Source organism: Scyliorhinus canicula, chromosome 21 (assembly GCF_902713615.1).
Source record: "Scyliorhinus canicula chromosome 21, sScyCan1.1, whole genome shotgun sequence".
Taxonomy (NCBI): domain Eukaryota; kingdom Metazoa; phylum Chordata; class Chondrichthyes; order Carcharhiniformes; family Scyliorhinidae; genus Scyliorhinus; species Scyliorhinus canicula.
The window spans coordinates 48,474,475-48,488,382 of NC_052166.1; the positions used below are offsets into that span (position 1 = coordinate 48,474,475).

At 41.1% G+C, this 13,908-nt stretch overlaps 1 protein-coding gene across 6 annotated transcripts in view; it reads right to left on the reverse strand.

The window, feature by feature from the left end:
- Positions 1–13,908, reverse strand: part of mapkap1 (MAPK associated protein 1) — a 371,223-nt gene that overhangs the window by 129,619 nt on the left and 227,696 nt on the right. For all 6 annotated transcript variants that reach the window (XM_038782195.1, XM_038782200.1, XM_038782197.1 and 3 more), the window contains one exon: positions 13,193–13,305. In XM_038782195.1, coding sequence (XP_038638123.1) covers positions 13,193–13,305 — 113 coding nt within the window. The remainder of the gene's footprint in view (positions 1–13,192; positions 13,306–13,908) is intronic.

Here is a 13,908-nt window from a genome sequence, read left to right on the forward strand (position 1 = left end):
ACGGTCGATTTTCCCTCTTTCTACCGCCCTTCCTTTTTGTTGGTATAAACCTTTGCTGAGTACTGTGAAAAATCGCTTGGAAGGTTCTCCACTGTTCCTCAACTGTTCCACCATAAAGTCTTTGCTCCCAGTCTACCTTAGCTAGTTCTTCTCTCATCCCCTTGTAATCTCCTTTGTTTAAACAGAAAACACTAGTATTTGATTTTACTTTCTCACCCTCCATCTGTATTTTAAATTCCACCATATTGTGATTGCTCCTTCCGAGAGGATCCCTAACTATGAGATCATGAATCAATCCTGTCTCATTACACAGGACAAGATCTAGGACCGCTTGTTCCCTCGTAGGTTCCATTACATACTGTTCTAGGAAACTATCGCGGATACATTCTATAAACTCCTCCTCAAGGTTGTCTTGACCGACCTGGTTAAACCAATCGACATGTAGATTAAAATCCCCCATGATAACTGCTGTACCATTTCTACATGCATCAGTTATTTGTTTATTGCACGCCCCACCATAACGTTACTATTTGGTGGCCGATAGACTACTCCTATCAGTGACTTTTTCGCCTTACTATTCCTGATTTCCACCCAAATGGATTCAACCTTATCCTCCATAGCACCGATGTCATCCCTTACTATTGCCCGGATGTCATCCTTAAATAACAGAGCAACACCACCTCCCTTACCATCCACTCTGTCCTTCCGAATAGTTTGATACCCTTGGATATTTAACTCCCAGTCGTGACCATCCTTTAACCATGTTTCAGTAATGGCCACTAAATCATAGTCATTTATGATGATTTGTGCCATCAACTCATTTACTTTATTCCGAATACTACGAGCATTCAGGTAAAGTACACTTATGTTGGTTTTTTTACCTCTGTTTTGAATCTTAACATCGCCAGTTTTATTCCTTTTGTTATTACTGGGCCTATTCACTGAGCTCCCCTCAGTCACTGTACCTTGTACTGTCGCCCTTATAGATTTTTGACTATGTCTTCTCTGTCTTGCACTTTTCCCCTTCCTTTTGCTTCTGTCCCTGTTTTACTACCTTCCAACCTCCTGCATCGGTTCCCATCCCCCTGCCACATTAGTTTAAACCCTCCCCAACAGCTCTAGAAAACACCCCCCCTAGGACATCGGTTCCAGTCCTGCCCAGGTGCAGACCGTCCGGTTTGTACTGGTCCCACCTCTCCAGAACCGGTCCCAATGCCCCAGGAATTTGAATCCCTCCCTCTTGCACCATCTCTCGAGCCACGCATTCATCCTATCTATCCTGACATTCCTACTCTAGTACTCTAGTACACTAGCTCGTGGCACTGGTAGCAATCCTGAGATTACTACCTTTGAGGTCCTACTTTTTAGTTTAACTCCTAACTCCCTGAATTCCGCTTGTCGGACCTCATCCCGTTTTTTACCTATATCGTTGGTGCCTATGTGCACCACGACAGCTGGCTGCTCACCCTTCCCCCCCCCCCAGAATGACCTGCAGCCGCTCCGAGACATCCTTGACCCTTGCACCAGGGAGGCAACATACAATCCTGGAGTCTCGATTGCGTCCACAGAACCGCCTGTCTATTCCCCTTACGATCGAGTCCCCTATCACTATAGCCCTGCCATTTTTCTTCGTGCCCTGCTGTGCAGCAGAGCCAGCCACGGTGCCATGAACCTGGCCTCTGCTGCCTTCCCCTGGTGAGCCATCTCCCTCAACAGTATCCAAAGCGGTATATCTGTTTTGCAGGGAGATGACCGCAGGGGACACCTGCACTGCCTTCCTACTCTTGATCTTTCTTTTGGTCACCCATTTTCTATCTCCCTCATTAATTTTCACCTGCGGTGTGACCAACTCGCTAAACGTGCTATCCACGACCTCCTCAGCATCGTGGATGCTCCAAAGTGAGTCCATCCGCAGCTCCAGAGCCGTCAAGCGGTCTAACAAGAGCTGCAACTGAACACACTTCTTGCACGTGAAACATGGGGCACGATCTAATGGCACTTTGCGCTGAAAAGCAGCTCGCCGGCGCAGGGTAGCTGATGAAGGTCGTGAGACCCCGCTCCCGGGATCTATCTGGCTCGCGAGATCTGACGCGATCGTATGAGAAGTTGCGATGTAAATCCTGCCCATTGTGGGCGCGGTCACTTTGGCAAATCTGCATATTAGAGTGAGACAGTTAGTCTCAGTCTAAATGCAGTTTTCCAAAGTACCCGAGGTTGTGGCATTCATCCCCTTCGCCTCAGAGACCTCAGAAGAGAGCCATTCAGCACCGGTGCTCACAAACGGGGACCAGACGTTATGGTACTCGTGAGAGTCTCCCAGGAGATTTGAGGCCCCCAGCTGCATGCCCTTTGGGTTGGGTGATGCCCTGGCATTGCTGGTGCCATCTGGGCACCATGGCAATGTCACGGTTGCCAGCCTGGCACCATCAAGGTGCCTAGGTGGCACCGTCAGGGTGCCAGGCTGGTATTTTTCTGGTCCTTCCCAGAGTGCGTTGGGGCTGGGAGGGGTTGGGGGCCTTGGATATCGGGGCACCATTTGTAGTGTACAAAACAGGGCTATGTGGGGCCTCAGCAGCGTATTTCCCACTGAGGCCTCTTGTACAACGTGAGCCACGTTCTCTAGCCATGTATATCTCGGAGCTGCGAACGCTGGTAAACACGCAGCTAAATCCGCTCACTATGGGACCTGTTCCCAATTGTTTGAATCGAGCCCAGGAACTCGGTTCTCTCCCCACAGATACAGCCTGACCCACTGCGTGTTTCCAGTATTTATTTTTATTTACATACTTCACTTTTCTAAATCAAAAACCCCAAGAAATATTATTGTGGAACAGGTTGACTATATTAACAGCACGCGAAAGCTTCAACACTTTAATGTTTGCATGCGATGGGGAGGACAGAATTTACTCGTTAAAAAATAATCACAAGTTCAAGGGCACTAATGGGCAGCAGAAATCATCGAAGACAAGCAATTGTTCTAAATGTTCTATCTAGGGTGTGTACAATCTCATAACTCCCCCACTAATGCTCAATTGATGTGCATCCAGCCATTTGGGTGCACATCAAGCCGCATCTCTCTGACCAACACTTACAAAAAATACCTAGAATAATTAGCAGTCATCTGTCATTGTTCCAAATTGTCCTTTGCCTGGCATTATACCAGTCTTTCCCTGCAAACTGGTTACATTCCGTCTACAATGTGGGGCAGCACAGTAACACAAGTGATTAGCACCGTGGCTTCACAGCACCAGTGTCCCAGGTTTGATTCCCTGCTGGGTCACTGTCTGCGCGGAGTCTGCACATTCCCCCCGTGTCTGCGTGGGTTTCCTCCGGGTGCTCCGGCTTCCTCCCACAGTCCAAAGATGTGCAGGTTAGGTGGATTGGCCATGCTAAATTGCCCTTAGTGTTCAAAAAAAGGTAAGATGGGGTTATTGGGTTATGGGGATAGGGTGGAAGTGTGGGCTTAAGTGGGTCGGTGCAGATTTGATGGGCCAAATGACCTCCTTCTGCTCTGTATGTTCTATGTTCTACAATACTTTTCTCCATAATTATAAGTTTTGATCCTCTGCATTATAAGTAGGGCTGGTGGGGACGCGAGGGTTTTTCGAGGCAACACTTGCAAACCTCAAGACAGCTAGCTATAAGTTACTACAAGGAAATGACTGTGTGTGTGTGTGGGGTGAGTGGGGGGGGGGGGGGGGGGGGGGCGCAGTTGATTGACCACGCTCCTATCAAATTAGAGTATAGAGCAAGAATCAGAAAGTTATGTACTTTATTCCCAACATAATATTTAAAGGTATCAGTATATATAAATGTACACTATCAAGAGCTATTTGCCAACCACTCAATTATATCTATTTAGTCATTCTATTCTTCATATATTTGGAGGAAGCACTTCAAACAATACATTGAAAGGCCCTTTACTGCACTACAAGATCAAACCATTGTTTTTACAATGCCTTTGCAAAAGGTAGGAATTAGTCTTATTTTATGCACAGAAATATTTCTAAATATAAAAGAGAAAATGGTTCATCAATCTTTGCATTCTTCACTTACGAGTGTGGGTCACATTAGTAGCTTTCCATCATGCACACATTCCTTATCACTTTGTAGCTAAGGACAGCACTTCTGTTTAAGTAGTAAACCATTTTCCACCCGTGACTGCCAGGAAAGCTATCAACCAAAAACCTGAACATGTCCACTGAGACAAGCCCCTTTGGATTTATCCAACGTGACTGCTTCTAATTAAATATCTGCCGTAACAGCTTCCTTTGCACATTCATCTTATGCTGTAGAAAAGAGATCATTGCAATCAGGTAGTGTTGTTCACTTTTTATTTAAACTTGCCCCAAAAATTCTGGCACAAGACATGTAACCTACAATGATGCAGTACTTCCATTAACCCCCTACTGCTTTTCCTAGTGATACTGTTGTTGTTTTTAAAATTGCCGTATATAACAGTACTTACAAATTCCTTCTTTGTCCATTTTCAGAACTAGGGTATGTTAAAATAAAAAGGAGGTATAAATTCAAGGATAATAGAAATGATAAAGAAAGTGCAGACTTATAACCAAGCACCATGCATATAGTTTAAGCGCAGAGTTTTAGAATAATCTAAATTAATCTTGAGATAATGCTTGCAGGTATAATTACGTTTTCAGGTAGTCAAATTGAGAGATGAAAGAAATTTGTTTTTCTACACTGGGAACCTAGCACTACCCCATACAAAGTACAACCTCAAAGCGAATAATATACAGTAGAAGGCCCACAACTGGAACTGGGCCACAATCTGAATATGCTTTTTTTTATTGCTCCCGAGAGGTCATGGTAGATAGAATTAAAGAAAGTTTATTCAGTTTATAGATACACAAACCTTAATTTGGAAAGGTCATCAAAACAAAAATTTGGGGAAAATGCAAGTATTTTCAGCATAAACATTTGTCTTAATGGCTTTTGACCACTACCTCAAAGTGCAACCTTCTCACTTAAGGGAAGCAGTACAATTACAAATAAATATTTTGCGACATTGGATGCATTGGTAACAATCTTCCAAAATTTCCTCGATTCTGGAACCATACCAATGGATTGGATGGTAGCAAATGTGAAACCACTACTCAGAAAAAGGAGAAAATAACCAACTGCAGACCAGTTGGCCTGACATCAGTTGTTAGAGGAATGCTAGAATCCAATATTCAGTGGTCAGCACGTTAGCATAGTGGTTAGCATTGTTGCTTCACAGCTCCAGGGCCCCAGGTTCGATTCCCAGCTTGGGTCAGTCTCTGTGTGGAGTTTGCACATTCTCCCAGTGTCTGTATAGGTTTCCTCCGGGTGCTCTGGTTTCTCCCACAGTCCAAAGATGTGCAGGCTAGGTCGATTGACCATGCTAAATTGCCCTTAATGTCCAAAAAGGTTAGGTGGGAGTTTCTGGGTTACGGGGATGGGGTGGAGGTGTGGGCTTAAGTAGGGAGCTCTTTCCAAGGGTCAGTGCAGGCTTGATGGGCCAAACGTTTCCTTCTGCACTGTAAATTCTATGATACTATAAGTGGCAACAGGGCAAGAGAAAATCATACTGTCATTAGGTAAAGTCAATGTGGTTTTTATGAAAGGGAAGGTGTATTTGAAAAATAAATTATGAGTTTTTTGAGGATGCAACAAGCAGGGCAAATAAAGGAGAGCCAGTATATGCCTTTTGAAAATGTATTGGATACGGTGCCAAATGAAAGGTTGTTGCACAAAAGAGCTGGGGTTGGGGTATTATTATCATGGATAGAGGATTGGTTAAAGGACAGAAAATAGAGTGTAAATAATTAGATAATATTTAGTTGGCAAGCTGTTACTAGTGGGGTGCCAAAAGGATCAATGCTGGACCTTCAGACATTTATAAGCTATATTCATGATTTTGATATAAGGGCCAAGTACAATGTTTCCAAGCTTACAGATAACACAATGCAAGGAGGAAAGTGTCTGCAAAAGGACATGGGCAGGTTAGGTAAGTGTGCAAGGAGGTAACAGATGGAGTACAATGTGGGGAAATGAGAGGTTATTCACTTTGGTAGAAGAAAAAGGATCAAATGGTGAGAAACTATTAAATTCTCGTGTTCAAAGGGACGTACACAAAACAGAAAGTTAGCATGCAGTAAGGCAAATTGTACTGCAAAGGGTTTGGAGCACAAGAGCAAGGAGGGTGTGGCAATTTTACAGGGCTTTGGTTCAAGCATATCTGGAGGACTGTATACAGTCGCGTCTTACAAATGGTGCAACAAAGGTTCACTAGGCTGGGATGAGAGAATCTGGGATGTGAGAATTGTCCTGTTTTAAGAGATAGAGTAGAAGGAATGATAATCTTTGGATTAATGAGAAGTAGTCTCATTGAAACACAAAATCTTGGGAAGGCTTCAGAGAGTAGATGCTGAGAGTTGTTTCCTTGAGCTGGAGAGCCATGAGCTTCATCCCTCTACCTAGTAATTGTCTGATGTGGAACTAGAATGTTTGTAACCTTGCTGTCATGCTAGATTCCAAGGTCTGCCTTCGACTGCATATTCTTGACCGCCATCACCAAGAGCACCGATGTCCACATTATTGTTCAACTTCACCCCTGCCTCAATTCATCTACTGCTAAAGACCTCATCCACACCTTTTTTTCCTGGTGTGGATAAAGTTCCCTGACAATGAGCTTAAATATTCTTGATTACCAAAGGCAAACACTGCAGAGAAAAATAAAACTTTCAAATAATGAAGAATATTCAATGCCCATCAATTAAACACAATGACTTTCAGCCAATGACTTGTTTCATGTCAATATGATTTAGCATTTTCATTCATATGTGTGGTGTACATGGATTACTCAGTTGAACTAATTTAGCAGATTTTTAACACCAGTGTGGCCATTTTAAACTTAGTTCAAGTTCAAGTTAGTTCAAGTACTTAAATCGAAGATCATCTTGCGTTTAGTTGAAATGTTTGGAATACACAGTAGTTTCTACACTTATTCACTTTTTGCACACTTCATAATTTTCTTCCTTTCAGCTAAAGGATACACAAGTGACACATGGTCTTCTCAATGACAGAAGACACACTTGCTATAGAGAACTGCTGGCCCTACACTTCTCTTTGCCTTAACTGTTGAAACTTATGAGTGTAACTAGTTGATTTTGTTATTTTAATGCTTAATTTACTTTTATAAGGCCATTACACATCCATTCATAAACAAGTTAACAATCAGTCATCTAAAATAAAAAGTTTCAAATGTGTCCAATTAAAGTTTCTTTCTTTCCACATTTCTCCCACAGCATACTGACATTATATTCCAATCTGGGAACCCACCCATTTTCTTTGCAGGCATGTAAAATCTTCTGAAAATATTGCTTCGCTTTTCAATTTTGTGATGTACATGCGGTATTAAAATAAGCTAAAGCAATTGATTAAGAACAGTAATTATTCATTCTGTAATGTACCAAAATACCAATACAATACATATACATTGTCACTAGGTGCAAGTTATATTGCAAAACAATTTTTGAAACATTTTTATGGATACATTTGATTTTGCTCTTGACAAATGTTACTAGCGCTTCCTTTATCGACTAGAATCAGCCCTACTCAATATTTGAATTTAAAAAATCAATCAAAAAATAATTTCTATATTGAATGCAGCATTTTCATTTGATGTAACTTTATGCACTAGTATTGCAGAATTCACTCATTACTAAATGGTTTCACCTACTTTCTGTAGCCACTCAAGGTATTTGTGATCTGCTGCAATTCCAAAAATAGTAACCAGCAAAATACAAAATAAATCAACTGAAATTTCAAAGTGGATTGAAATGCACAGGTTAAGTAATGTTTTTCTGGTCATAGCTGAGAGCCCTCTATTGCAGGCAAGAACTGTTTAAACATTACCCTGGCACGATGAACTAATCTCTCCCCAGCTAGTGAGATAGTGTGACCCCCAGAATGCATAAAGTCACCCAAAAAGCGAACAAAAGCAGCTCTCAAAAATACAGAACCATTCATCGAAGCTAACGACTTGTTCATTATGAGTGATGATGGATAAAGACTTCTCATGCTGAGATGAAATCAAGATTTATATGCATTGCTTCCTCCTGCAACTTGTGGGAAGATCATCATCATTTAATTCTATCTCTGCGGCCAGTGATGGGCATCCAGAGAGCTGGTTATCAAACGGCGCAGTCAGCTGGCAAAATCAGAACGTGCAGTTGGCACATCTGGACTGCAATGCCACAGCTGAGGGTGAACAATGGCTCTTGGCAAGTTGCCAAATTGCTTGCAGACGTTAGCAGGTTTGATCCACAACCACCCTATCAGCTTTTTATGTGAATCAGATTTCAGAGTGTTAAATGCTCCTCTGCCATTTTTTACAGCTCTTATCGGTCCCACCGAATATGGCCTTGAGACAGCTCATCCATGTCCTTTCCTACTTTATCTATTCAAACTTTTAATAAAACTTCACATTTCATCCCCAGATAGTTAATTAAATCTTTGACAGATTATACTCCAGAAAAGATTTTTAGAAAGAAAAATTGCTGGAAATCCATTTTTATAATCGGATCGTATTTTGTGGTTGAGGTTTCAATTTTAAATTTTTCACCACATGCACTCTTCTTGGTTTTAACAGACAGAAACTTGAGAATATTAGAAACCATTAACTCAGGCAAGAATGGAGCTGTAAGCTTTAGACATCATATTGTGAGAAAGATTCAAGTGTTTCATTTGAAATTTCAGCGGTGTACAGAATATAAAAACTGCAACTCTTGACATAAAAATATCCAAAATACACACACCTTTGTCCACAAATGGACAGTTTGGCATGCCAGAGCAGCTGATGATATTTTACTATTTCACATTCAGGCATAGAAGATTAGGAACATTCATATGGGAAATGCTTTAAAAGATTTACCATCGCCTGGGTTACATTAAAAAGGCTAAAGGAGTCCAAAAGTAAAATTCTAGATGCTTAGCAAACCTTTATGTTTTTTTAAAGTCAGTATTCATTTTTCCATACCCTAACATGCAGCCCTGAAGGCTATCCATCTGCTGCATTAAAAAGTCAAGCCGACATGCTCCGATGACATTGACTGGGGATCCCCATGGAATGCATCCACGACCTAGCACGAACAACATTGCAGTTGGTACGTTTCCAGACCAATCAGAAGTGGTCTCTTAAACTCAGTCTCCACAGAGATTTTAAGAAGTCTTCGCAAAATCTCTGTAGGATTATACTTTTCAAGGTATTTTTTGAAAACAGATACCAATTAGTCTCGAAATGAACCAACTATGCCACCAACGATGCCAGCTCGTGGACATGGTCTACTGGAATCCCCTTGATGGATGTCAGAGCAGGCCAGTTTGCCTTTTTAAATGCAGCCAAAAAAGATCTGCAGGCTTGCAAGATCTTTTAAAAAATAGAATGAATTACTTTTCCCAATCTTACATTTACCTCCAAGGCATCTCAGCACAATAAGTGAGATTCTAATTTCATTGTATTACGGTCACTGTTTGGAATATATAAGTGGACCATTAATAGTAAAATGGAACCAGTCTTCTAATGAATTGATCTATTTCCTAGGTAGCTTCATTAAGAGCCTATTATTTTATTACTCCCAAAATCCTAACTTCAAGATCATCTTCCCATTTTGCAATGGTCATCAATGGATTTATATTACGGAGTACTAAATAGTACCCACACTGCCAAAAAGTATTGTAGTACCAGTCTAGTATAGAGTTACAGAATTAATAGTACAAATGGAGGCCATTGTGTCTGCTGCACTTGCAAGGCTGTCAATAACCTAATTTCCCAGTTCCTTTCTTTATATTTTATATCCTTCCTTTTCAGTTGTTTATCCAATTTCCTTGTAACTGTATAATCTCTGCCTCAGCAGCAGCCTGTGGTCAGCGATTTGATGCTTGAACAGCTTGGAAAAAAAGATATTTAATTTCCCCCTTCATTGTCTGGTGATAATCTCAGATAATGAACCCTGCTACCAACCAGTGAAAACAATCTTGTTATTTACCCTCCTGGAACCTTTCAGAATTTGAAAGTCTTCGACCCCCACGTCATAGGATACTAAGTTACAAGGAGCAGTTGGGTTTAATTCCCTGTTTGGTAGTTCCGTTCTCACTGGGAGTTGAGTGGGTGAAAGGAAGAAATGTCAGGATTCCATCTCTGATTGCTATTCAGTGATCCCCATTGTAAAGTTCATGTAAAACAGGCCGTGGACAGGTGTAGGCTTAGTGTTCTTGTTCATGACACGTGTTAAACTGTCACAACTCTACTCCCACTAAAGTGCTGACTACCGAACTTCCTTTCTCGGATGCATACTTGATGACATTGTATACGATTCCCTCCCCTCCCTGGCCAAAGTTTCAGTCGCACTATTCGCAACTGTAGCATTCGATTTGACCTGAAGTTAAGCTCCTGGCCCTTAACTCCATCATCACAAAGAGCATCATGTTCTACCTTCATAACATTACCCATCTAAGTCCCTGCCTTCGCCCATCTGCTGCTGAAATCCTCATTCATGGTACTGTTACATTCGCACACTTGCCTATTCCAATCTCCTCTGGTTGGCTTCTAATCACCTGTCATCATAAATATGAGCTTATCAAGCTCTGCTTGCTATATAAATATATAAACCCATACCAAGTCCCGCTCACCTATCGCACCAGTATTTGTTGATCTACTTTAGCTCCTGGTCCTCAAACCTCAAATTTAACATGCTGCTTGTTCTGTTCAACTCCTCCATGGCTTTCATTGCAATCTCCTCTGGTCCTATAATCCTCCAATTTTATACAGATATTATTTCCCACTCCCTTTGCCCCCTCATTGGTGACTGTCCCTTTGGCTGCCTAGACACCAAGTGCTGGAATTTGTTCTCCAAACATCTTCACCTCTTTCTCCTATTTTAAAGGTCCTCCTTCGAGCCTACCTCTCTGACCAAGCTTTTAATCACCCGTCCTAGTATTTTCTTCTTTGTTTCAGTGGCAGTTATTTTGTCATGTGGCATACCATGAAGCATTTTACGACATTAACAGCATTATAAAAATGAAAGTTGTTGCTGTAGTTGGACTAGCTTGCTCACATTCAACAACAAAAACTTGCATCTATATAATGAATTTAATGTACTAAAACATTCTAAAGTGCTTTAAAAGAGCATGAGAAAGTTTAAATTTGACACCAAGCCCAATAAGGGGCTAATAGGGCAAGGATGGTCATATGTGTGATCAAAGAATAAGGTTTTAAAGATTATACTAATGGAGAAAAGAGGGAGAGAGGCAGATAAGTTGATGGTGGAATACCATAGCTTTGGTTCTCGGCAGATGGACTGATTAAAATCGGAGATGCTCAAGAGGCCAAGACTGGAGGAGCGCGCATACCTTGGAGCATTGTAGGGCTGGAAAACATTACAGAGATAGGCAGGGGTGAGGTCATTGAGGCATTTAAAAACAAGTATGAGTTTTAAAATCAAGACTTGGCTTATCATGGAGCCAGTGTAGGTCAGCATGCTCAGGGGTTAGGATGGGCGAATGGGTTTGGGAGTTGGAAGGCTGGATAAGTGTACCATGGAGTAGTATAAACTAGAGGGAACAAAGCCATGGATAAGTTTCAACACTAGATGAGATGAGGCAGAAAAGGAGTTGGGTGATGTTATGGAGGTGGAAATTGTGATGGCACAATAGGTGGTCAGAAGCTCACCTCAGGGTCAGATATGAGACCCAAGTTGCAAACGGTTTTGTTCAGCCTTAAAACAGTTGCCCTGAAGACGGTGGCCAGGGAACAGAGATTGTGACAGAGAATGAAGATAGTCACTGGCTTCACAGTCTTCCCAACATTTATTTGATGGGAAATTTCTGTTCATCAGTCCTGGATGCCAGACAAGCAGTCTGCTATATTAGACAGTAAGAAGTCTTACAACACCAGGTTAAAGTCCAACAGGTTTGTTTCAAACACGAGCTTTCGGAGCACGGCTCCTTCTTCAGGTGAATCTTTCAGGAGCCGTGCTCCGAAAGCTCGTGTTTGAAACAAACCTGTTGGACTTTAACCTGGTGTTGTAAGACTTCTTACTGTGCTCACCCCAGTCCAACGCCGGCATCTCCACATCATGCTATATTAGAGACAGTGGTGAAGTTTAGAGAGGTGGTGAGCTAGAGCTGGGTGTCATCAGCATACACATCTGAAAACTGATGCTGTATTCTCAGATGAGGAGAGGTGGATAGCATGTAGATAAGAAACTGAGGTTAGACATCAAAGGGGATTTTGTTTTGAAAATCTTGAGATCTCTTTCATGTATGTAGAATTATAAAGAATCAGTAAATTCTCAATCAGTAGCATAAATAATTAGTTTGTCCCTAAAAAAATTATCTCTCTCAGAAATGTGTTTGTGTGTTGCTCCTATGAAGCTTCTTTTTAATAAAACAAATGTTTTAAAATTGTATCCAAGAATGGGATTTCCTTTGAACTAAATCGACAGCAATGGTTCTGACATTTTTGTTCATGGTAGATTTGCAAATTGATCTTATGCCTTTTTAATATGGAAAAAAAGTCACAAGTGACACAAACCACAAAGTTCACTCATCCAATGCATTTTTCTTTTTTGGGTCATCAGTGACAAGGCTCATCCTTGGGCTGCCTGTTACTGGTTGACACAAATTTTCATCTTCAGACTTTTGCAATCTGAATAACCTGCTTCTGAATTTAGCAAACCATGTGGCAATGCTTTTCCATTAAGTTGGTCCCAACTTGAAAATTGATGTTGGGAGCACAGAAAACAGAGGGAAAGAAACAAATTTATTAAGTGTGAAAACAGGAGAAATTACTAAAATAGAATAAAATTAAAATAGACCAAATCGTAAGTAAGGAGGGAAAAATAACTGATCGAGGTAATGCGATTTTTTTCGCTTTTATGTAAAATTGCATCAACACTATCAGGTGTGAGCTTTTGCTTTGTAGCTTGGAGCTATTAAGATGAAAGTGTATAAATATGGACAGCTTGGTGAACAAAACTGTCTGATCCTCTCTGCAATCTAAATATTAAAAATGGGAAAACTAGTTTAAGTATCATGCAATTGGAAAAGGTGCATTGGCAAGAGCCACTTTACGTCAATTCACATTATATCACAACATTGCGTGTGACTCAATTTCGTTACTTTAAAGTTTTTGGCTTCTCATTTTTACCTGCAGCCTTTTGTGAACCTTTTCTCCTTTTTAGAGCCTTCTGCAGAATCTCCTTCATGGTGACATTCATACTATCAACTTGAATGAGAGAAAATCCACTCTGTGGTGCATTACTGCAATGAGAGATTAAAAAAAACAACAATTATAAGTCAGTGCAAGAACTTTAGGAACTGAGTGGTTGTTGATTTCTAGATTGTATTGATTACACTGTGGCATCTTCATTTGGACTAAAATAGCTCATCACATTACCAGTTTTAATACAGAAAGCATGTACTAATGCAGATATTAGAATCAGAATTAATTGGACAGCCGCACATGGTTCAATCACACTAGATAATGTTTAGGCCGAAACAGGTAATTCAGACTCAAAAACAGCAGGATTTGGACCAAATGAAAAATTCTGTTATAAAGTAACAAATTCAGTTTGAAAAAGCCGATAATGACAGTTTCTTTCATAATTTGAAGTTATGGCATTGGAAAAACGGGCGTTATTTTCTCCGATATAGTCATAGAGGTTTACAGCATGAAAACAGGCCCTTCGGCCCAACTTAACCATGCTGCCACTAAGCATAGAGTAGGGCAGGAAAAGTGGCATTGAGGCCGTTGACAGCAATGGCAGCTCATATAGTGTGGGACCTAGAAGAAAAAGACAGGCAGGGGTTCCACAATGTATCCCTGGTAGGTGGCCTATGATTTTGGCTGTCCTGCCATCAACT